At 56.3% G+C, this 19,280-nt stretch overlaps 1 protein-coding gene across 2 annotated transcripts; it reads right to left on the bottom strand.

Moving 5' to 3' along the window:
• Positions 1 to 14: 14 nt before the first annotated feature.
• Positions 15 to 15,757, bottom strand: IGLON5 (IgLON family member 5). 2 transcript variants are annotated; one of them, XM_033127213.1, is made up of 8 exons: positions 15,652 to 15,757; positions 7,684 to 7,762; positions 6,839 to 7,071; positions 5,364 to 5,483; positions 3,899 to 4,033; positions 3,637 to 3,757; positions 2,901 to 3,071; positions 15 to 1,552 (listed from the first exon to the last, which is right to left on the bottom strand). In XM_033127213.1, exons 1-8 carry the CDS (start codon positions 15,728 to 15,730, stop codon positions 1,423 to 1,425), a joined length of 1,068 nt encoding a protein of 355 aa, XP_032983104.1. In that variant the 5' UTR covers positions 15,731 to 15,757; the 3' UTR covers positions 15 to 1,422. The 2 variants fall into 2 exon arrangements, with proteins under 2 accessions (XP_032983104.1, XP_032983105.1); XM_033127214.1 differs by having other exon boundaries at positions 16 to 1,552; positions 2,917 to 3,071.
• Positions 15,758 to 19,280: the final 3,523 nt, after the last annotated feature.

Below are 19,280 nucleotides of genomic sequence, written 5' to 3'. Positions count from 1 at the left end.
TCCCGACCCTGTCCCCTGGACCCTGGGAATGGAAGACAATGTGGGATGGGGCCCACGCCCCTGTCTGAGGTACAGTCACTGCCCCTTGCCCTCCGCCTCTGCTCTGCCCTCTTCCCCCCGCCTCCCAAGCTCTGGGTGGTGTGGTTTGGGGTGGGTATTTATAGAGGGTCTCCAGGGAGTTGGAGCTGATGACTTGGCATCTTGGTCTGGGCTCGGGATGTCTGTGTGAGGCCTCCCCTCCACTTTGCGTGATGTGGTGTGCCAGGGTGGGGTATTCCTACAATCAGGGCTGAGGCTCTCCGTGTCCCCTCCTAACAACAGTTGCCCACCCTTGGGGGAATGACAGCTGGTCACTGGCTACAGGACAGCTGGAGCCAGGGGGCTATTGCTGGTCAGTCGCTGGTGTGTGTGTGTGTGTGTGTGTGTGTGTCTGTCTGAGTGTGTGTGAGGGCAGTCAGGTCAGTCTTTGGGAGGTACAGTTGGTGAGAGGCCAGGGAGTAGTAGACCAGCAAGCCCACAGGTGTGAGCTGGCTGCAGGGGCGCTGAGGGCAGCTGGTTGGTGCTGCAGGTGGCTGAAGGGAGTGGAGGTGGGATAGGGCAAAGCACTGAGACAGACAGGTGACCACAGGCACCAGCCTGACAGTGGGATGGAAGCACCGATTGGCCCAGGACAGGGCCAGAAAGTCCAGGGTTGGGGAAGTGGGGACAGGGAAAGTGGGAAGGTCTCAGGCCACTGAGCCAGTGATGGGGCCTCTGGCTACAGGCAGTTGGTGGCTGACAGCAGGGGGGCCCAGAGCCCAGATAGATTCCCCACCTGCTCACAAAGGCTGAATGACAGCTTGCAGGAGAGTGCGACACTCCTCCCCACTCCCAACCAGCCCAGGAGACACCCTCTCAGCAGGGAAGGGAGGGGGCAGTGTGCGTGCATATATTGGGAAAGCAGGGAGCTTGGAAAACTTCCCCTCACATCTTCTACCACAAAGCCCCACTACCTACCTCCAGCCCGAGGGGAGAGGCAGCAGAGTTGGGGGCAATGGACGTGGGGGTGTAGAGGAAGGAAGATTACCAAACTTCCTTCCCTACCCCACCCAACCACCCCCCACACACATACACACACGTGCAGGCTCACACGCACACACTCACTATACACATGCGATCCAGTTGACAGCCTGAGCTAAGAGAGGGGTGTGGGGTGGCAGGGATGGGGTGGGGAGGGTGGGTCACAATCGGAAATGTGAACGGTGGCGAGAATGGCTGTAGAAAGATGCATAATTTTGCGTTATCCCTCACAGTGATGGGTTCTCTAAAGATCTTTTTCCCTCCTCTTCTTTCTCCTCCTCTCTTCTTCCTCGGTGTCTGAGAGCTCTTCCACCCCTTCGAGACCCATGCCGCTTGCTCCCCCTTTTTCTCTTGATTTCAGCCTCAGGCCCCCACAGGGGGAGGCGAGCTGCACTGGGTTCTTCCTACATCCTCCACCACAGCCAGCCGAGGGCAGAGAGGAGGGTTAGGGGCCCTGGGGGCCTCGGCGCTGAGTTCTCCAGGGACCCTGGGCCTGAAGAAAGAGAGAGGGTCACAGGACGAGGCCTGAGAGGAGGAGACCCCATGTATATGTCTCTCAGGTGCCTGTCTCTACATTGGTCCCTGAAGGTCTAGTTTGAAGCTACCTCTCCAGGGGCAGTTCTGAGCCTTTCACTCCGTGTGCCTGCTTCTCCGAGTGTTTTGAGTCTCAGCATCTTGCTGAGCATTTGTCTCTTCTGCTTTTCTCAGGTCTCCACCTCTTTTCCAGGCGTCTGCCTGGGGCTGTCAATGTCTGTCTTTCTGTCATACAATTTCTGTCCATGCAGCATTGCCACAAAGCATCTTATAGTCAGCAATATCCAAAAATGCATTCTTGACTTTTGTTCCCCAGACTGGCTCCGGCCCTGCCCCACCCCCCACTGTTTCTCCATTTCAATACTTCTTACTACATCCCCAATTACCCAGCTGCTCAAGCCAACTTTGGAATCGCTTTGCTCCACTCTCCTCTTCCCTCCACCTCCCAGACATCTCCCGGATACAGAGACTTTGTGCCAGTCCCGCACCACTCTTCTCCTGAATGACTGCAGTAGCCTCCTCTCTGGTCTCTGTCTAGATTTTGCGTCCCCCACAACCCCTCCCTCACATAGCCGTCAAAGTGATTCTCTTGAGAAGCCTCAACCACATGTCCCTCCCATGTGGCCTCCAGTGTCCTCGCCTTGCATTAGAATAGAATCCAAAATTCTTACCATGGCCCATGAATCCAAAATTCTTACCATGGCCCATGAGACTCTGGCTTTCCCTTCCTCTTGACCCCTCTGTTCAGGTCAAGCTAGCTTCCTGCTGTGCCTTTGCATTTGCTGTTCCCTCTGCCTGCAAAGCTCTTCCAGAAGATCTGGGCTGTGCTAACTGCTTACCAGTCAGGTGTTCGAATGTTACCCCCTCCAGGAAGCTCCCTCTGATGAACTTATCTAATGCTACCATTCCCAATCCTATTATTTATTTTCTCCGTAGCTCTTATTGATATCCAAAATTATTTTTTTACTTCTTTATGTGTATGTGTTTGCTTTTTTTCATTTGTCTACTTGTTTATTGCTTTTCTACTCCTATTAGACAGAAAGCTCTGCGAGTCCCTAGACCTTGTCTGTTGTGCACTGCCGTGTCCCCAGTGCCCAACGCCTGGCCCTTAGTAGGCGCTCAGCGAATCAATATTCATTGAAGCGATCGGTTTCTTACTCAAATTGCTTGAGCCTCAGCGACCGTCTTTCCTAAGTTCCGGGTGAGTCTTGGGGCATCTCCACCGCCCAAGCCCGGCTCACCAAACCACGACCCCGCCCACCCGCCCCAGGCCCCGCCCCCGCCCCAGGCCCCGCCCCTCCGCCGACCGGCGCTCAGACGCACGCAGGAGCCGCATGGAGGCGCTGGACGCTCCGAGCCGGTTGGCGGCGCGACACGTGTAGTTGCCGTAATGCCGGGTGCTCACGTTGGCGAAGAGAAGCATAGAGCGTGTGCGCTCGGTCTGCACCTTCAGGCCCTCCGCCGTGCCGCTGCTCAGCCTGTCCAAAAATGCATTCTTGACTCTTCTGGGGACCCGGGTCAGGGACCAGGTCGGGATTCCCTCAGGGCGCAGAGCCCAACCCCCCGGACTCTCAGGCTCCCCGATTCCTGGGAGACTCCAGAGACCCCTGGCCTCGGAGTCTAGCAACTCATCGCAACCACCGATGCCCCTCTCCAGGCACCCCTGCCCCTCAGGGACGCTGGACTCTCCAGGCTTGTGCCCCCAGTCTCTAGGGGCTCCCAGACCCTGCTGGATCCCAGCCCCAATGGGCTCCTAAAGCTTCCCGCCAGGTCCTCAGCATTGACCCCCGACCTTCTTCCTGAATAGCCTGAGGAGACTGGAGGAGACCCGGCTCCAGCATTCATCATCGTGGGACACAAGCTTCCAGAAAGTCCCCATAATCTTGCTGGGGCCCAGTGTACCCCTCACCTAGAAGCTGGACCCCCCCAGTTCTTGGGACCTAGGACTCTGCTACTTTCCGCGTGCACCCTCCCTGCCCCCCACCGCAGTCCAAGGTAGCAAGGAATGCCCTCCTCCCACAGCCCACCCCGTGCTGTCCTCACAGTCTGTCATCCTTGTACCACTGGAAGTCCGCGGGGGGCACCGCCATAGCTTCACAGCGCAGGAGGGCGGCCCGGCCCAGGGCTGTGCGGGCGCTGGTCACGTCCGTGATGGTCGGAGGGTCTGGCGAGGGGCGAGAGTCAGCGAATTCTCCCAGCCAGGTGGGGCATAAGGGCCGCTGCCCCCAGCCCATCCTCCCTCCTTCCCAGCCCTCTCTTCCCTCAGATCCTTCCTCCCCAGGGACCCAGTGCTAGGGGAGCTCACAGTTGACTGTGACCAGCACGCGACGGCTGTCGGGCGCCGAGTTGACCCCGTTGTGAGTCACGCACTCATATTCCCCAGCCTGGCCCCGCTGGATGTCGGAAATCTCAAGGATCTCGCCCTCTGAGGTGAAGCCATCTGTGGGGGTTGGGAAGGGGAGGGGGCGGGGCCGGACACAAACACTTAACACGGGACAACACGGGTACAACACGGACACACATCAGCGGGGTGGGCACCGCAGGGCTTGGAGTGCCAGGGTCGGTGGGAGACAGGAGGGGGTGTGGAAGTGGAGGGGGCTGGGATCTCCTGCTAGGGGCGGGGCGGGGAGTGAGGATCTGGGAATGGGGAGGGTCTCGAGTTTGCGGGTACCGGGGATCCAAGGATCTGGGAGCACATGACTCCCAACCTGGGGCTCAGAGGACCCAGTGAGGAGGCTCCCAGAATCTTTGGGCTCAGAAAGATCCAGGAAATGCAGACCCAATGGGGGAGAGTCCAGAGTTCTGAGGTCTAGCTCTTGGGGTTCAGAGAATCTGGATCTGGTGATTGGGATCAGCAATTCAGACATCTGGGGTCTTAGGACAGATCATCAGGCTCAGAAGACCCTTTGGGACTTAGGGCATTTGGGGAGCCAAGATCTCAAGACAGGAATGTGGGGCTCAGATGACCCAGTGGGGGAGGGCCCAGGGTCTGAGACCTAGTTTGGGATCTCAGGGGATTCAGTGACCATTGGTCTCCAAAGACCAAGTGAATGAGAATCTAGGGATCTGGGAAATGGCAGTGCAGATCCAGGTAGAAGGGGCAGGCGGGGTTGTCGGGGGGAAGTCACCTTCAGGCACCCTGATACTATGTTTGGGGGTGGCCTAGTGCAGTGATTCTCAGCTCAACCTTCAGAATCACCTGAAGGCTTGTTACAACAGTTTTGAGGGGTGGTGGTTTCTATTCATCAGGTCCGGGGTGAGCCCAGGAATGCGCATTTCTGGCAAGTCCCCAGGTGATGCTGATGCTGCTGGACAGGGAGACCCCGCTTTGAGAACCCCTGGGCTGGAGCATGCAGCAGAGACGTAGTGATGCGACCCGCAGATACAAACATGGGTGGGGACCACCGGCTGGGACCGAGCTCTGGCCACCTAGTGACAGGGATCTGAGTCCAGGAGAATCCTATGGCTGGTGGGGAAGACACTAGGGATATTGGGGGTAGGGACAGGGCGGATTGGGGAGGGGTGCAAGCTGGGGTCTAGCAGGTGATTTGGAGGAAATGGCCCAGGCCTAGACGGCAAATGGTGAAGGCTCTGAGGCTGCTGGGGAAATTACAGGATCGGGTGGTAGGGGGAATCAAGTCATCACAGCGTTCAGGGGATCAGGAATGGAGGAAAGGGGCACTGGAGAATCTAGCTAGGGAAACAGGAAAATGAGGGGCCCAAATGGTGGGGTGGGACAAGGGGCTTTGGGCCAGGGGTGGGATCCTCACCTCGGAGCTGCCTCCAGGTGACCGTGGGCTCTGGCCGCCCCACAGCCAGGCAAAGCAGGTTTACATTGCCCCCCTCATTCACTGTCACAGGTGAGGAGATGTTCACGATGCGGGCAGGGACTATGGGGGTGGGGGAGAGAGGTCAGCTAGAGGCTGGGTATGGGCTCCTAGGACCGGGAGTCCAGGCCCCGGCCCCTCCTCCCCCAGACCCGGGAGTCCAGCTGACATTCCCTCCAACTTTCTGTGTTTCTCCCATGCCTCTGCATCTGGCTCCTTGTCTAACTGCTGGTCTTCTGTCCTCTTTCTCAGTCTGTGTCTCTCTCTGCCTTCATGCTAACTTGATTTCTCTATCTTCTGTTCTGAATTTCTCCCTCCCCACCTCTATTTTTATTTATTTATTTATTTATTTATTTATTTATTTATTTATTTATTTATTATTTAAAATTAACTTATTTAACAAATACTCATATGGTGCTTACTGTGTGGCAGCCCCTGTTCTCAGTGTTTTATAAAAATTAACTCGTTAAGCCCTCACTGCCACCCTCCGGGGTGGATGTGGCTATATTCATCAATTCTAACACGTGTGGCTGTTTTTGGTTTGCTTTGCTTTGGTGTGTTTTTTTTTTTTTACCTCATTTGGTCATTTCTCTAATCAGGATGCCAGCGTTCAATTGGCAGGGTTTTTTTCTTTTCTAACAGAGCATAAAATAAAGGTCCCTGTTCCAATGAATGACGTCTTGGATTTGATGCCTGCGAGGAGTCTGAGTCCCTCCGCTGGTGGGTGGTGCCGAGGTTGGAACCCAGATGGTCTGGTGCCCTAGTGGGGCTTGTCATGGCCCTGCTGGGCTGTCCTGTGTCTGGTTCCCGTCTCTCTGACTGTTCCCTCCCTCCAGCCTCCTTCTGATGCTGTTTGAGGCAGCCTCCTTGCTCTCCCTGCCTCCTGCCTCCTCTATGGATCTCTCCAGCCCCATCTCTCCTCTCTGAATTCTGGCGCATCCTGCCACATGGGACTCACCTCTGCACATCATTCATTTTCTCTCCGCACCCCTGCATATACCGTTCCTTCTCTGGCACCAGCTCTGTGCCTAGCTGAAGGTCTCAGCTCAGACATTGTGTCTGGGAAGCTGTGTCTCCTTGGAAAGTCACCTCTAAAGGGGCGGGGACTGCTGCCGGGCTCCTTCTCTATCCCCAGTGCCTGGAGCAATGCCTGCACGTAGTAGGTGCTCAATAAACGGGATTGAGTGAATGAATGTGGTCTTCCTATGAGTATACCTTCCCCTCACCCTGTAGTTCTCCTGCCCTAGAAGCTGTCATGCTGAAGCGTCACTCTCTGTGTGACTGTCCCTCCCTCTCCTTGGCTGAAATCCTGTGTCTGCCTTCCACGTGGGTGTATCCTGGAATCGGGGAACACATGGGTCCTCTCCCGCTCGCCCTCCCTTGCTGTTGCCCCCGTGGCCTCGCGGAGGCAGGCTCACCGTGCACAATGAGGTAGACCTGAGTGGTGTACGGCTGGTGGCGGGTCTGGAAGGAGCAGGTGTAGAGGCCTTCATCACCCAGCCCCACCTGGGTGATGAGGATGGAGAACTCCTCGGGCGTGTTGATGAGCAGACGCACCCGTGGGTCACTGGTCCAGCGGTCATTGCCCGCGTACAGGATGTTGGAGCGGTTCAGCCAGGCCACTCGGGTCACATGCTCGTCGATGAAGCAGCTGCCGGGGAGGACCAGGAGTGGAAGGTTCTTCTCTCCCCCACCCCAGCCTGGTTCTCCCATTGCGGGGGCTTGGAGGGGGGAGACGAAGGCCCACTGCGTCTCTAGGTCCAACTGCAGTCCTGTGAGGCGAGGCGACTGTGCCCACTTTAAGGTGGGTAAACTGAGCCTCAGAGAGGGAAAGTTGTGAGCCCAAGTGCAGAGACCCGAAAAGAGGAGGCAGACACTCTGGGAGAGGGGAACAGAGATACAGAAAGATGAGGGACAGAGACCCAGAGAGAGGAAGGCAGAGAACCAGAGAGGGGACAGAAACCCCGAGTGGACAGAGGCAGACCTCCAGGGAAATCATCCTGGCTCTCCTGTATTAAGCAGCTACAGAATGCTGTGTGGTGTGTGTATAGACAGACCCTTGATCCCCACAACAACCCACACAGTGGTTACCAGTCCTCTGCCCGTTTGACAGATGGGGACACGGAGGCCCAGAGTCCATGCCCCTAACGGCTTCTCTCCCCACGGGGAGGTGCTGGGCTATGCCTCAGGTCAGGATGGTTTTTCCTTAGGGAAGGTGAGGGGGCAGGACCCCAGTCTCTGGGAGGTCTTCCGAGACCTGTACCTGAGGGTGGCGTTGTCGCCTTCGCACACCGTGTAGTTGTCAGCAGGAGAGCTGAACTCCAGGCTCTGGGACAGCAGCCCTGCGGACAGAACGGGGGAAGGGCAGGCTCAGAGTGGCAGGGCCTGGGCTGGGACTGGGCCCTCAGCATGGCAGAGACTGTGCTCGTGCACACACACATGCACGTTCCCACACCCACCTGCACACGTGTTCATCGATGCTTCCAGAGACATGTATAGCAGACACACTCAGAACAGACACACAACACATAGCTTCCCAGAGGCCCACACAGACTCAGATGGACTGGGACACACAAACCTACATACCTTCAGAGACACTGAGACAGCACCTCATCACAGCACACAAACACACATGTACACGTGCAAGACGTGTACACCAACACTCACATACATACGTTCACACATATACATATTCACAGATACTGGGTACAGACATACACATAGATGCACACACAGATACATGTACACAGATGTATGTGTACAGACATACATATTCACATGTATGTGTGCACACGGACACATACAGAGTGTGCAGACACACATGGATTTAAGAACATTCATACATATATATGCAGACACACACATACATACATACACATGGATGGTCATGGGTACACATATTCACAGATGCGTGAATACACAGATACACAGATACATGTACATTTGCAACCAATACATGCAGACACACACATGTGCACATGTTAATTCAGGAATACGTGGAAAGACACACACAGAGCCGGCTGCATGCAGGCACTCAACACCCACGTACATGCACACATACAGACACAGATGCAAGCACACGCACACACACACACATACGTATATATACCAGACACACATCTATCACGGATGCCCAAATACACCCTTAGACATGGGGCACTGCCACACACAAAGCTTTGCAGACTCACACGTCTACACAGACACACCTGTGTGCCCATGCTCACTTGGGCACGCTCTTGTGGGTGCAGGCCCATGCCTGCCCACTCGCTCCAGTACAGCTTGCAGACCCCATTGCCGGGCAGAGCCCCCACCCTTCCCATTCATCTCTCTGTGGATTGTGGCCAGCAGGCTGGACGGGAGCCAGGAAGTGGGGGCTGGGCAAGTGGAGGCATCACATGGAGATGGCACCAGGCTGGGGAGAGGCTGGATGACCTTGGACGCCTCGGGAGGGAGGGCCCTGCCCTGCCCCAGGATGAGGCGCTAATTAATCTGATGAATTAATTGCCCGTGCAGCCCCAGTGACTCCCTGGGGCCCCCTCCATCAGCAGGCCCTCAGGCTGGGGCTGGGGCAGAGCCAGGATGGTGGGCGGCCCCTCAACCTGGGCTCACCCAGTTGCTCCTGGGCTTTGAAGACGCCAGGACAGAGGGAAGGGGCTCGCCCTCCACCGTTGTGCAGGGTACACTGTCACACACAGCCCTGATAACAGCAGATGGCCAGGGGATGGACACACATACAGACACACACTCGGCCACCAGGGTCCAGGAAAGACACACAGAGTTGGTGCCAGGCCAGGAAACAGTCCCACACCCAGTCACACGAATGGCAATCAGTCCTTCTCAGAGGGACAGGCCCATACACACTCATGGTGACACACAGCCCAGACACACACCCAGCAGAAGACAGCTCTCTCCCAAGAACATCTCTGTTGTCACGTTCAGGCACAGAAGGATGTGACAACAGAGGCCAAGCAGCCATTGCCTACTGAGTCACCCCACCACATACAACCCAGTTACACTGACACCAACAACCCCCTCGCCCCCCACACACAGGTGCAAAGTCTACACCCGCTCACAGCCCTGCCCAGGGCGCTGCCTCACATACGTGGGCGTGCACACACACCCGCTGACCGAATTGGCCACACTGACACTCCCAGCCTGAGGGCCACGCTCATCCCCACCCTCACTCTGGCAAGTCGTGCACGGAGATACAGCCTGTGTAATGACACAGCTACTTTGTCACAGCCTCTGAAATACAAGGGGGCTGCTCTGGGCCAAGAATCTGGTGCACGCAGTCACACTGTCACCTATAATCAGATCACACATGGCCGGCCACACACACACACCCCCCCCACAGGATTTGTCATACTCCTGGTCACACACATACTAGGCCAGGGCTTCTCCGCGTTGACACCACTGATGCTTGGGGCTGGATGATTCTTCATTGAGGGGCCGTCCTGTGCAGTGTAGGATGTACGGCAGTATCCCACTACTGGGGTCTCGACCCACTAAATGCCCGTAGCTCCTCCCACCCCACAGTGGTGACAACCACTGCCAGATGCCCCCTAGGGGGCAAAATCGCCCCTCCACCCCCCATGACAGCCGTTGTCCCAGGTTAAAGGAGGAGGACCCCGGGCTGGGGTTAAGGATGGAGCTGTCCAAGGTGCCACCCAAGCTTCAAGAAACCCAGGGCTCCTGGGCTGAGCCCCTGACTCCAGCCAGGAGACACCACAGGGGCTGGGTCCCCAAACCAGGGTTCTGGGGTGAGGAGTGCATCCCACACTGGCAGGCAGGACCCTAACCAAATGTACCGACAGACAGTGGCACTGCTTGCCAGAGGGGTCTTTCCAACACTCACAGAGGCCCTGCCCTTCCTGGCACTTGGTGTCTGGGGACCTGGAGTCACTCTCCTGCCTCCTCTCCCCTAGTGTGTATGGGGCCCAGCTTTCCATCTCCCACTTTTCTCCCCATCCCTCTCTCCCTCCATTTCCCATCAAGACACTTCTCCTTCCCCAGGGACCTAGTACAGTGGGGCCTCCCCTGGGAGAGACGGCCCATTTGAGCCGACTGAGCTTCCACCCTGCTCCTTGGATCAGGATGGTCTGCTTCCCAAACCTGCTCCCCCGTGATAAGGCCCGAGTGGACCATTTCTGTGTCCCCAGCACACCCTGGAGCCTGGGTGAGAGCAGTCCCAGGAGACGTGTGATGAAGGAATGTTTCAAGTGGGTCTCTGATTCCTGATCTGTATGTCTATACATCTGATGTCATGGGTCTGCCTGTCTGTCTTGCATAATTCCCAGACGCCAGGATCAGGAGGCCCCTCGTGCTGTGTGACGTTGGGCAAGTTCCTTTCCCTCTCTGAGCTTCAGTAAATGGGGGGTGGGGGTCAGGTTAGCCACTCCACCACCTACTCTGTCCCTGAGCCCGGCCCCTCCCTGTCTGTGCCCCGATCACCCTGGATTGTGTCCGGGTCTGCTTCCCTCACCAGAAGGGAGCCCCTCGGGGCGGGGCCTGGGTCTGACCCACCTCCAGGGCTCCAGCTTAGCTAGGCTCAGGGCCTGCCTCACAGGAGGCCTCAAGAGATGCTTAATGTATAAACAAACTAGTGCACATGAGGTCCACCCTGAGGGACTTCTGCTTGGAAAACTCTGGCTCAATTTTGGGAAGTCCTTCCTGCGCCCTGCAGGCCCAATCTGTGTCCCCACAATGCCTGGACTACCTCCATTAGAGCTCAGATCACACTATCGTGACTGCCTGTCTCCCCCATCAGACTAGAAGTTTCTTGAGGGCAGGGCCTGTGTCCGACTCAGGTCTGTGTCCCCAGCATCTCCCAGCATAGGGCCTGGCCCCCAGAGGTCTTGGAAAATATTTGTTGAATGAGTGAGTGTAAATGGATGTGCCTACAACATGCTTCTCCAACTCTTGAGCTCCTACTCATTCTTTAAGACCCAAACTCAAATGCCCCCTCCTCCAGGAGGACCACCCTGACTGTTCAAGGCAGAGTCTTTATTCCCTCTCATGGGTACCTTCTGACTCAGCTGGGACAGTGTCCAGGGGTGCCTCTCCCACCTGACCAGTTCTCCAAGGGCCTGAATTTTGGCTGTGTTTAGCTCAGAGCAGGGAAGTGTTTGTAGAGGGAATGGGTGTTCACTAGACACTGGATAAGGAAGTCCTGAGCAGACTGGGCTGGGAGATTGACTGTCTGCCCCACCACTTCCTGGCTGGGTGACCTGCTGGCCAGTCTGAACTTCAGTTTCCCCACCTGTAAAAGGGAGAAACTTTGAAGGTCCCTCTGAGGGTTTTTGTGAGGGCTTCCCCAAGAACATGCTAGCAAAATGTTTAGCTCAGTGCTTGGCATGCAGAAAGAGCCTAATAAATGCTAGCTGTTCCAAAGCACACTTTCTTTTTTAAAGAACATCTATTGCTCCCCCTGGTTTGGAGTCAGTCTCCCAGGAGTGGGGCACAGGAATAGCAGGGCGAATCTGGGCTTTAAGTTGCTCTGTGCTGAGCACCCACTCGAGTCGGTGACTCATATACAGATAGATGCCCTGTTAGCTTCTGCTCTGACACCACCAAGCCAGCATAAGCAGGCCCCTAAAAGGACAGAGTGGGGAGCTGGGCTGCCCGGGTTCAAATCCCAGCTCTTCCTCTGTGTTGCCCAAGTTACTTCATCCCCCTGGGACTCAGTTTTTCCACCTGTAAATGAGGATGATCACCGTGCCTCCCTCATTGGGTTGTGGGATCACATTGTGGGGAAGCATGAAAAGAGGTCATTCAAATAATGAGTTTACCACAGTACCTGCTAACAGCTGCACGGGGCATGATTGGCAGGTGCCAGCCTGTGTGGGGATCCAGTGGTGACTGGAGAGACCACCGCAGTCTCTGTCAGTCCAGACTAGTGGCCCGCATGCCTATTTGATAAATCAAGGGAGGTGGGCCATAGGTAGGTGAGTTCCTTTCTTTTGAGACAGAAGGGGCTTTCTAACAACTGGGTGACCTTGAGTTGGAGATAAGAACCTTCTGCTCTCCTGGAAGGAACTTAGACGAAGCTGGGACCCTCCAAAGCAGGTAACTATCAATGAGGGGATGCTTGGATTCCACAGTCCTGGAACCCACAGATGGGGAACCCAAGGCTTAGGAGTGTGCGTGAGGCAGTGGCAGAAGCGTGGCTGGACAGAGGGGGTGTAGAGACATGTTGGGAGGGGGTGTGTGGCTCTGGCAGGGGAGAGCAGTGAGAAGGGGTGGGGCCTGGCCTCGCTGCCACTGAGGAGCCTCCAGACTCCTCTTCCTCACTGCTGACCTTGGAAATCCAGTGACCTTTGCATCACTGATGCCTGGAGTCCAGACACTAAGCAACAGTCCTGGAATTTTTTGCTGGTTCCCACCTCAGGGCCTTTGCCTCTGCTGCTCCCTTGGGGTCTTTTGAAGGCTGACTTTTCCCCTTCTTTCAGTCTGAACTCTACTCTCAGCTGTTCAGAGATGGCTCTTTTGACCACCTGAGTTCACATGGCCAGTTCCTCCCCCAAACCATTCTGATTTTCTTAACATTACCTCTCACTCGCTGAGATTACCTATTTACTTGCAGAATTGTTTCTAGGTTTTGTTTTAGTTTTTTGATCTCTCTCTATCCCAGCAGGATCTAAGCTCCGTGAGGGCACTGACTTCATCTGGCTTACTCACTGCTGTGTACGTGTAGGTCCCCAGCACCTAGAAGAGAGACTGTGGGCTCAGGAGATATGTGTTAAATTAATGGATAAGGCAGAGACCATCGTCTGAACCAGGGGGACACTGGCCCTGCCCCGCGCTTGCTGCCGCTACTTGTGAGTGTGTGTGTGTATGTGTGTGGTGTCATAAAGAATATAGAAAAAAATAAAGATAGAACAATATCTATGGATACCAGAGAGGTAGAAAAAAAGTCAATTGCAGAGAAATGGGTTTATTTTGTTTCTCTCTTGGGAAAAACACCAACAAGTAAACCAATCCCTTACAGATGCGGAACTCTGCATGTCCGACTTTGTCTAAGTGAGAGAAAGCTGTGAGAGGATGTGCTTGGGTTGTTGACCGGGGTGTCTCGGGATAGTGGGGATGCTGTGGGATTTGCTCTTATACATACAGCAGTGGACTGCTAACCGGCACGCATCCCTCCCACAATTTGAAAAACAAATGAAAAACAGAAGACAACGTTGTGTATCTTCCACGGGCTTTTTCTCAGGGAGCCCCAACTGTCAGGGGTGAGTGGGCGGGTGGGGCTGCCTTTCCACCACCTGGTTGTCTCAGCTCACCCCACCCCAACCCCTCCTGCCTTCAGCTCTCAGATGGGGACGCTAAGGCCCAGAGGTGGGAAAGCACTTGGCCACCTCCTGGCTCCGTTAAGCTCCCAGCCCAAGATGTGTGGACACCAGTGATTTCGGGGGTCCTGAAAAGTGGGAAATGGGAGTTATCTGGAGAGTAAAGGGAGAGAGATAGGGTAGGGGGAAGTGAAGGGAGAGGGGAGGGAGTGAGGGGAGGAGAGGGAGAAGGCGGAAGGCCAGAGACAAGGAAAGGACAAAAGAAAAATGAGAGGTGTCAGTGAGGTGAATTCCCAGAAGCGAATGAGGACCAAGGCTCGTGTGGGGGAGCCAGGAAGGGACAGAGAGGCACACATGGTGTGACAATGGGAAGCAGTTCTAAAGGCAGGGAGGGACAGATGTGAAATTGTGCTGAGACCAGCAGGGATGGAGAGACAGAGACCCAGGGACAGAGACACATGGACTGTCACCCAGAGTCAGGGAGCCTCCGGAAATAGTGACTCCTAGAGAGACCCAAAGAGACAAGTGAATGAGACAGAGAAAGACACAATCAGGCAGTAGGAAAGTCAGACAGTGAGTCAGACAGGTCACACGCGAACGAGCACTCAGACTGTCTGCACCGGCAGGGACTGACGCTCAGACCTGCTGTGGCCCAGACCTGTGTCCTGCCTGTACTGACTTTCGAGCTCGGGCGGTGATGGTGTGACCGTGGGCGGCTGCAGGTGCTGCTCCTGGATGGACTCGGTGTCCGTGTTTACGAGGCTGTGCAAGACCGGGTGTGTGTGGGCGGGAGGCAGAGAGCAGCTGCCTCACTGAGACTGTTGGGGGCTCTAGGTTGTTCCTGATGGTGTGTCCCTGACTCTGTGACCCCTGTTTCGAGGCAGGGCCTGGGAGAATCGCCCAGAAACACTGAATTAACCCTGTTGCCAGCCTCCTGCCTAATTGCTCTCCCCTTCCCTCCTCAGGGGCATCTCCTGGACCATTCCAGCTGCAGCCCCGGCAGGAGAGACACAAGGTCCAGCTACACATCCTCTATCCAGAGACTGCCCGGTTCACCCCAGCCCCCCACTTTCCATTCTCCCTTCCCAGCTCCACAATCTAGCCCCCACCTCCACTGGAGGGTTGAGATGAACACTTTGACCCTGCGTTAACCCTTCCCTTCCCACCCTTCTCAATCTGTCCCTTCCTCTGTCCAGCCCGGAGAAGGCAGGTATTCCAGCCAGAGCTCCCCACATCTGAGTCCCCGGCCCAGCACCCAAACTTCCTGGATCTCCATTACCCCACATAACTGCAAACCCCCAAATACCAACACTTTCTCCCAACCTAGATGACCCAGCTGGAGAATTTCAGCCTCTCCCAGCTAAGAGAATAGGCCCCCCTCCCTTCTTTTTCTGGCCCTGGGATGGAGGTCTGTGGATACCCCTGCCCCCTCCTCTTGCTGACCCTGGGAAGACACCATACCCCCACCTTTGCTCACAAACGCCTGCCCTAGCCCTCAGGCCAGGAATCCCTCAGGGACGCTCTCCACGCAAAGAGGAAGCCCCCGATGGGGCACCCCCCTCCCCTCACCCCCCAACTCAGTTCAGAGATCCTGTTCGGGGACCCTTACTCCAGCGTCGTATCCCCTTCCCTGACCCGGAGCAGCACACTCCCGACCCCAGGCCCGAGCCAGGTGTCCGTGACCCTCTGGCCGGCCGGGAGGAGCAGACCTCCGCCCCGAGGCCCAAGCTCGGGCCCCAGGACATGGACCATCCCTCGGGCACCAATCCAGTAGTCCGAGGACCCCCTTCCCAGGCCGGGGATGCAGCCCCCGACCCCAGTCCAGACCTCCGCGTCCGGGGGACTCCTCTTCCCCGCTCGGGGATGCAGCCCCCACCCCCAGTCCCCGCCCGGGACCCCGGTGTCCCGGCCGAACCCCCACCCCCCCGCCCTCCGCGCTGCGGTACCTCGGCTGATGACGGCCAGGCCGGCCAGGGCGGCGGCGGCGAGGAGCCGGAGCCGGGCCCCGGGCGCAGGGGGGGGCATCGCGGCAGCGGCGGCGCGAAGGGGGAGGGGAAGGGGGGGCCGGTCCGGGGCGCGCAAGGCCTGGGGGGAGAGGGGGAGGGGGAGGGGGACCCCGCCTGCGGCTGCACCGGCCCGGGGGGCGGCGGGGGCGGGGGGAGGGGGCTGGGGGGGCGCGACGAGGCGGCCGGAGCTGCTGCAGACCCGGGGAGGGGGGCGGCGCAGACGGGCAGGAAGACCGACCAATCAGGACAGGCGGGGGGCCGGGGAGGCGGGGCCGTGAGGGGTTGCTTGTGGGCGGGAGAGGCCTTTGTTACTGCGGCCCGGCCCCTACCCCCTGCTGCCTCGATCCCCGGAATCCCGGGTCCGGGACCTTTCTACAGCCCACCTCCCTCCTGCTTCGGGTCCCAATGTCATCCTCCATCAGATCCAGGAGACCTGTCCCTGAACCCCTCCTCCTTTAGACCCAGGAGTCCAGGCCCCCATCCCCTCATCTCTCAGACCCACGAATCCTGGCCCCCAGCCCCCTCTTTCTGTGGGACACAGTTCACTTTCGCCTTTCATGAATAACACTGACTTTGGAAGTGAAATTTCCTTTTTCCTTCCACCCCAACCCTCATCCCCAGAATGACAGGAATGGAGAGGAACTGGGGGAACCTGATCTTGGGGCTGGGGGAGGGGGAGATGGCAATCCAGGGCTTAGGTGCAAAAAGTCCGCACCCCATTCTTTCTTGGACTTGGCTGTGTGACCTTGGACAAGTAACTACTCTTCCCAGAAACTCAGCGTCCTCCCTCCAGGATGCTGAGAAAAATAAGAGATCCCAGGGGAGGTGCTGGCTCTGCCCAGCACCCTGATAACCTGGCTCCACGGTGCATCCCCTTAAGAGGCATCGTCCTCCCTCCTGCCCACTTTCCTGTCCCCTGTCCAGTCCTGCTCGGCCTCTGAGGAGAGAGGAGAACAGTCTCTGAGCCTGCTCCAGGTCTGGGGCAGGTGGAGGCATGAAATTTTGAAGTCACACGATAGAGGCTGTTTTACCTCAAAAGCATGTCCATCCTCAAACCTCCCCCATTTTCCCCACGTTTGCAGGAGCTGCTGTTCTGCATCCTAAACAGACTCTACTCTGTCCTCTTCCACCCCCCAACTCCACCCTGCTCTGAGGTGCCACTGGTTCCCCCCAATGGTTACTCTGACTACAGCATCCAATGACCTGGTCTCCGGGCCTCCACCTGTGCCTCCACCTTAGATCAACAACCCCGAAACACAGAAACCAACTGGTGCGCCACAACACTCACTCCGCCCCAGCTGCTCTGCCTCTCTTTCTGTTCCTTGAACAACACAAACCTGTTCCAGCCTCAGGGCCTTTGCACTTGCCGTTCCTTCTGCTGCAATGCTCTTCCCACCAGACTGGCACAAGACTTTTTCTTATCACTCAGGTCTCCCCTTTAAGAAGACTTTGTAGATCGTACTAGGCAAAGCAACCCCCACTCCCAACACAGTATTTGTCATACCTCTGTTTTTGTTTTCTCCATAGCCTTTACCACGTCCTTATTTCATGAGTTCACTTGTTTGTTTTCAATCACTTCCCCTCCACTCCCCACTTCCAGAATGTAAGCTTTGCTAGGGCAGGGTTTTTGGGACTGCTGAGTCACCTGGGACATTCTTCTCCACCTAAGAAACTTCCGAGCCCTTCCACACCCAAGCCTCTGTCCAGTATCTGGGGATTCCATTTGCACTTGGCAAGGGGTTTGCATTCTGATTAAAGACACCTCCTTTTGGCAGGACGTGGGTTCAGAGACAGAGTGTCCCTTCCCTATCTGTGCTTCTACTCGGATTTGCAAATAAGAGGCTTTTCTTGGACCCATACTGCTTTTTAAAAACATGGTTTCAATTACTAACATGTTCGAATCCAGAAATTTCACAGTGAAATCTGAATCTCTGGATTCTCCTGAAAAAATATAAAGTCATATGATCTGGCAATACAGACCCGGTTCCTGCTGGGGTGGGGGTAGGGTGAGAATCGGGAGCAGAGTGCGCTGCTGCTAGGCGCCCCCTTCTGGTGGGGCACCAGCTCTCCAGATGGCGGCTTCACCCCCCTCTCCCCGCACACCCCTCCAGTGCACTGCACTCATTTTGTTAGCTGCCTGGCCTGGTGGACTTTTGAGTTTGCAGTCCCTGCACGGAGTCTTACGAGGTCAGGAGAAGAAGACCAAGATCAGGGACCAAGGACCCAGGACTCAGGGGTCCTGACCAGGGGGAGTAGTATTGCTGCATGACCTGAGGTGCTACAAGCCTCAGTTTCCCTGTTTGCAAAGCAAGGTGTGGAGAATGGGGCTTCAGGATCCCCAAAGTCTCTGTGGAGAGAAACCCTTGGGATTTGTTTAGTGTTCCAGCCCCTTCCCTGCTACGGGTCTCAGTTTCTCTCTCTGGATTGCTGAGGCTGGATTTGATTGGTGGTGCCCCTGAGGCTGTCGGAGGGTCATGTCACAGTGCCCGTGTGGCCTCTGCCACAGCATCTGTGCATTTCCTAGTGCGGCCCCCTTCCAGGCTCCTCTGTATCTCATGCGTGCTTGATGGCAGGGAGCAGGCGTGTCTCTGGCGTGGGCTGGCAAGATGCTGGTCACACGGAGGCCTCTGGGGGTATTTGAGATGGAGTCTGTGAGTCACACATTTGTCACGATCCATCCTGGGGTTTGCGTGTCCATGGTCTTCTTTCTCTTGAGTCCTAGACTGTGGGAAAACAAGATCCTGGCATTTCTCTGCCTTGGGCAAGAGCCTTCCCCTCTCTGGGTCTCCCACAAATGCAGGGAGCCAGCTGGCTCCTGGAAGCCTCTGTTATGAGCTGCATTGGGCCCCTCCAAATTCATATGTTGAAGCCCTAATCCCCAGGACTTCAGAATGTGACTGTATTTGGAGATAGGCTTCTGAAGAGATAATTAAGGCAAAATGAGGCCATTAGGGTAGGCGCTAATTCAGTATGACTGGTTTCCTTATAAGAAAGGGAGATTAAGACACACACACAGAGGGAGAACCATGTGGACACATGGAGAAGATGGCTGTCTGCAAACCAAGGAGAGCAACCTTGCAGAGAACCAACCCTGCTGCCCTCTTGATCTCAGACTTCCAGCTTCCAGAATCATGAAAACATACATTTCTGTTGTGTAAGCCTTCCAGTCTGTGGTACTTTGTTACAGCAGCCTGAAAAGACTAATAAAGCCCCCTTCCTAGTATTTACTGTCCTCTCCTGGCAAGGCAGCAGCTGCCGGTGGCTGAGTGGCTTCCGTGAGGCAGGGGCTGGGCCTGGTGCCCCTTGGGGCTCGACTGCTGGAAGGGGAACTCAGTTTGAAGAACCAGACAAAGGCTGTTAAGACCCAGCCCTGGTTCTCTGTGCCAGTAGCCATGCATCGGAATGAGCTGGAGAGGTTGCCCCAAGCGCATACCCTCTGGGCTCTGGCCCTGGGAGTTTGAGCTGAAGGGTGCAGGGGGCCCTGGGAGTCTGTGTTTCTAATGAGTGCCCTCTGGTGGCCTCAGCAGTGCATCAGGCTGGCTGGTGGATGACCTGGGCTCCCATAGGCC

Source organism: Rhinolophus ferrumequinum, chromosome 15 (genome assembly GCF_004115265.2).
Source record: "Rhinolophus ferrumequinum isolate MPI-CBG mRhiFer1 chromosome 15, mRhiFer1_v1.p, whole genome shotgun sequence".
NCBI classification, from domain to species: Eukaryota; Metazoa; Chordata; class Mammalia; order Chiroptera; family Rhinolophidae; genus Rhinolophus; species Rhinolophus ferrumequinum.
The sequence above is the reverse complement of the archived record's forward strand: the minus strand, read 5'-3'. Positions and strand labels throughout refer to the sequence as shown.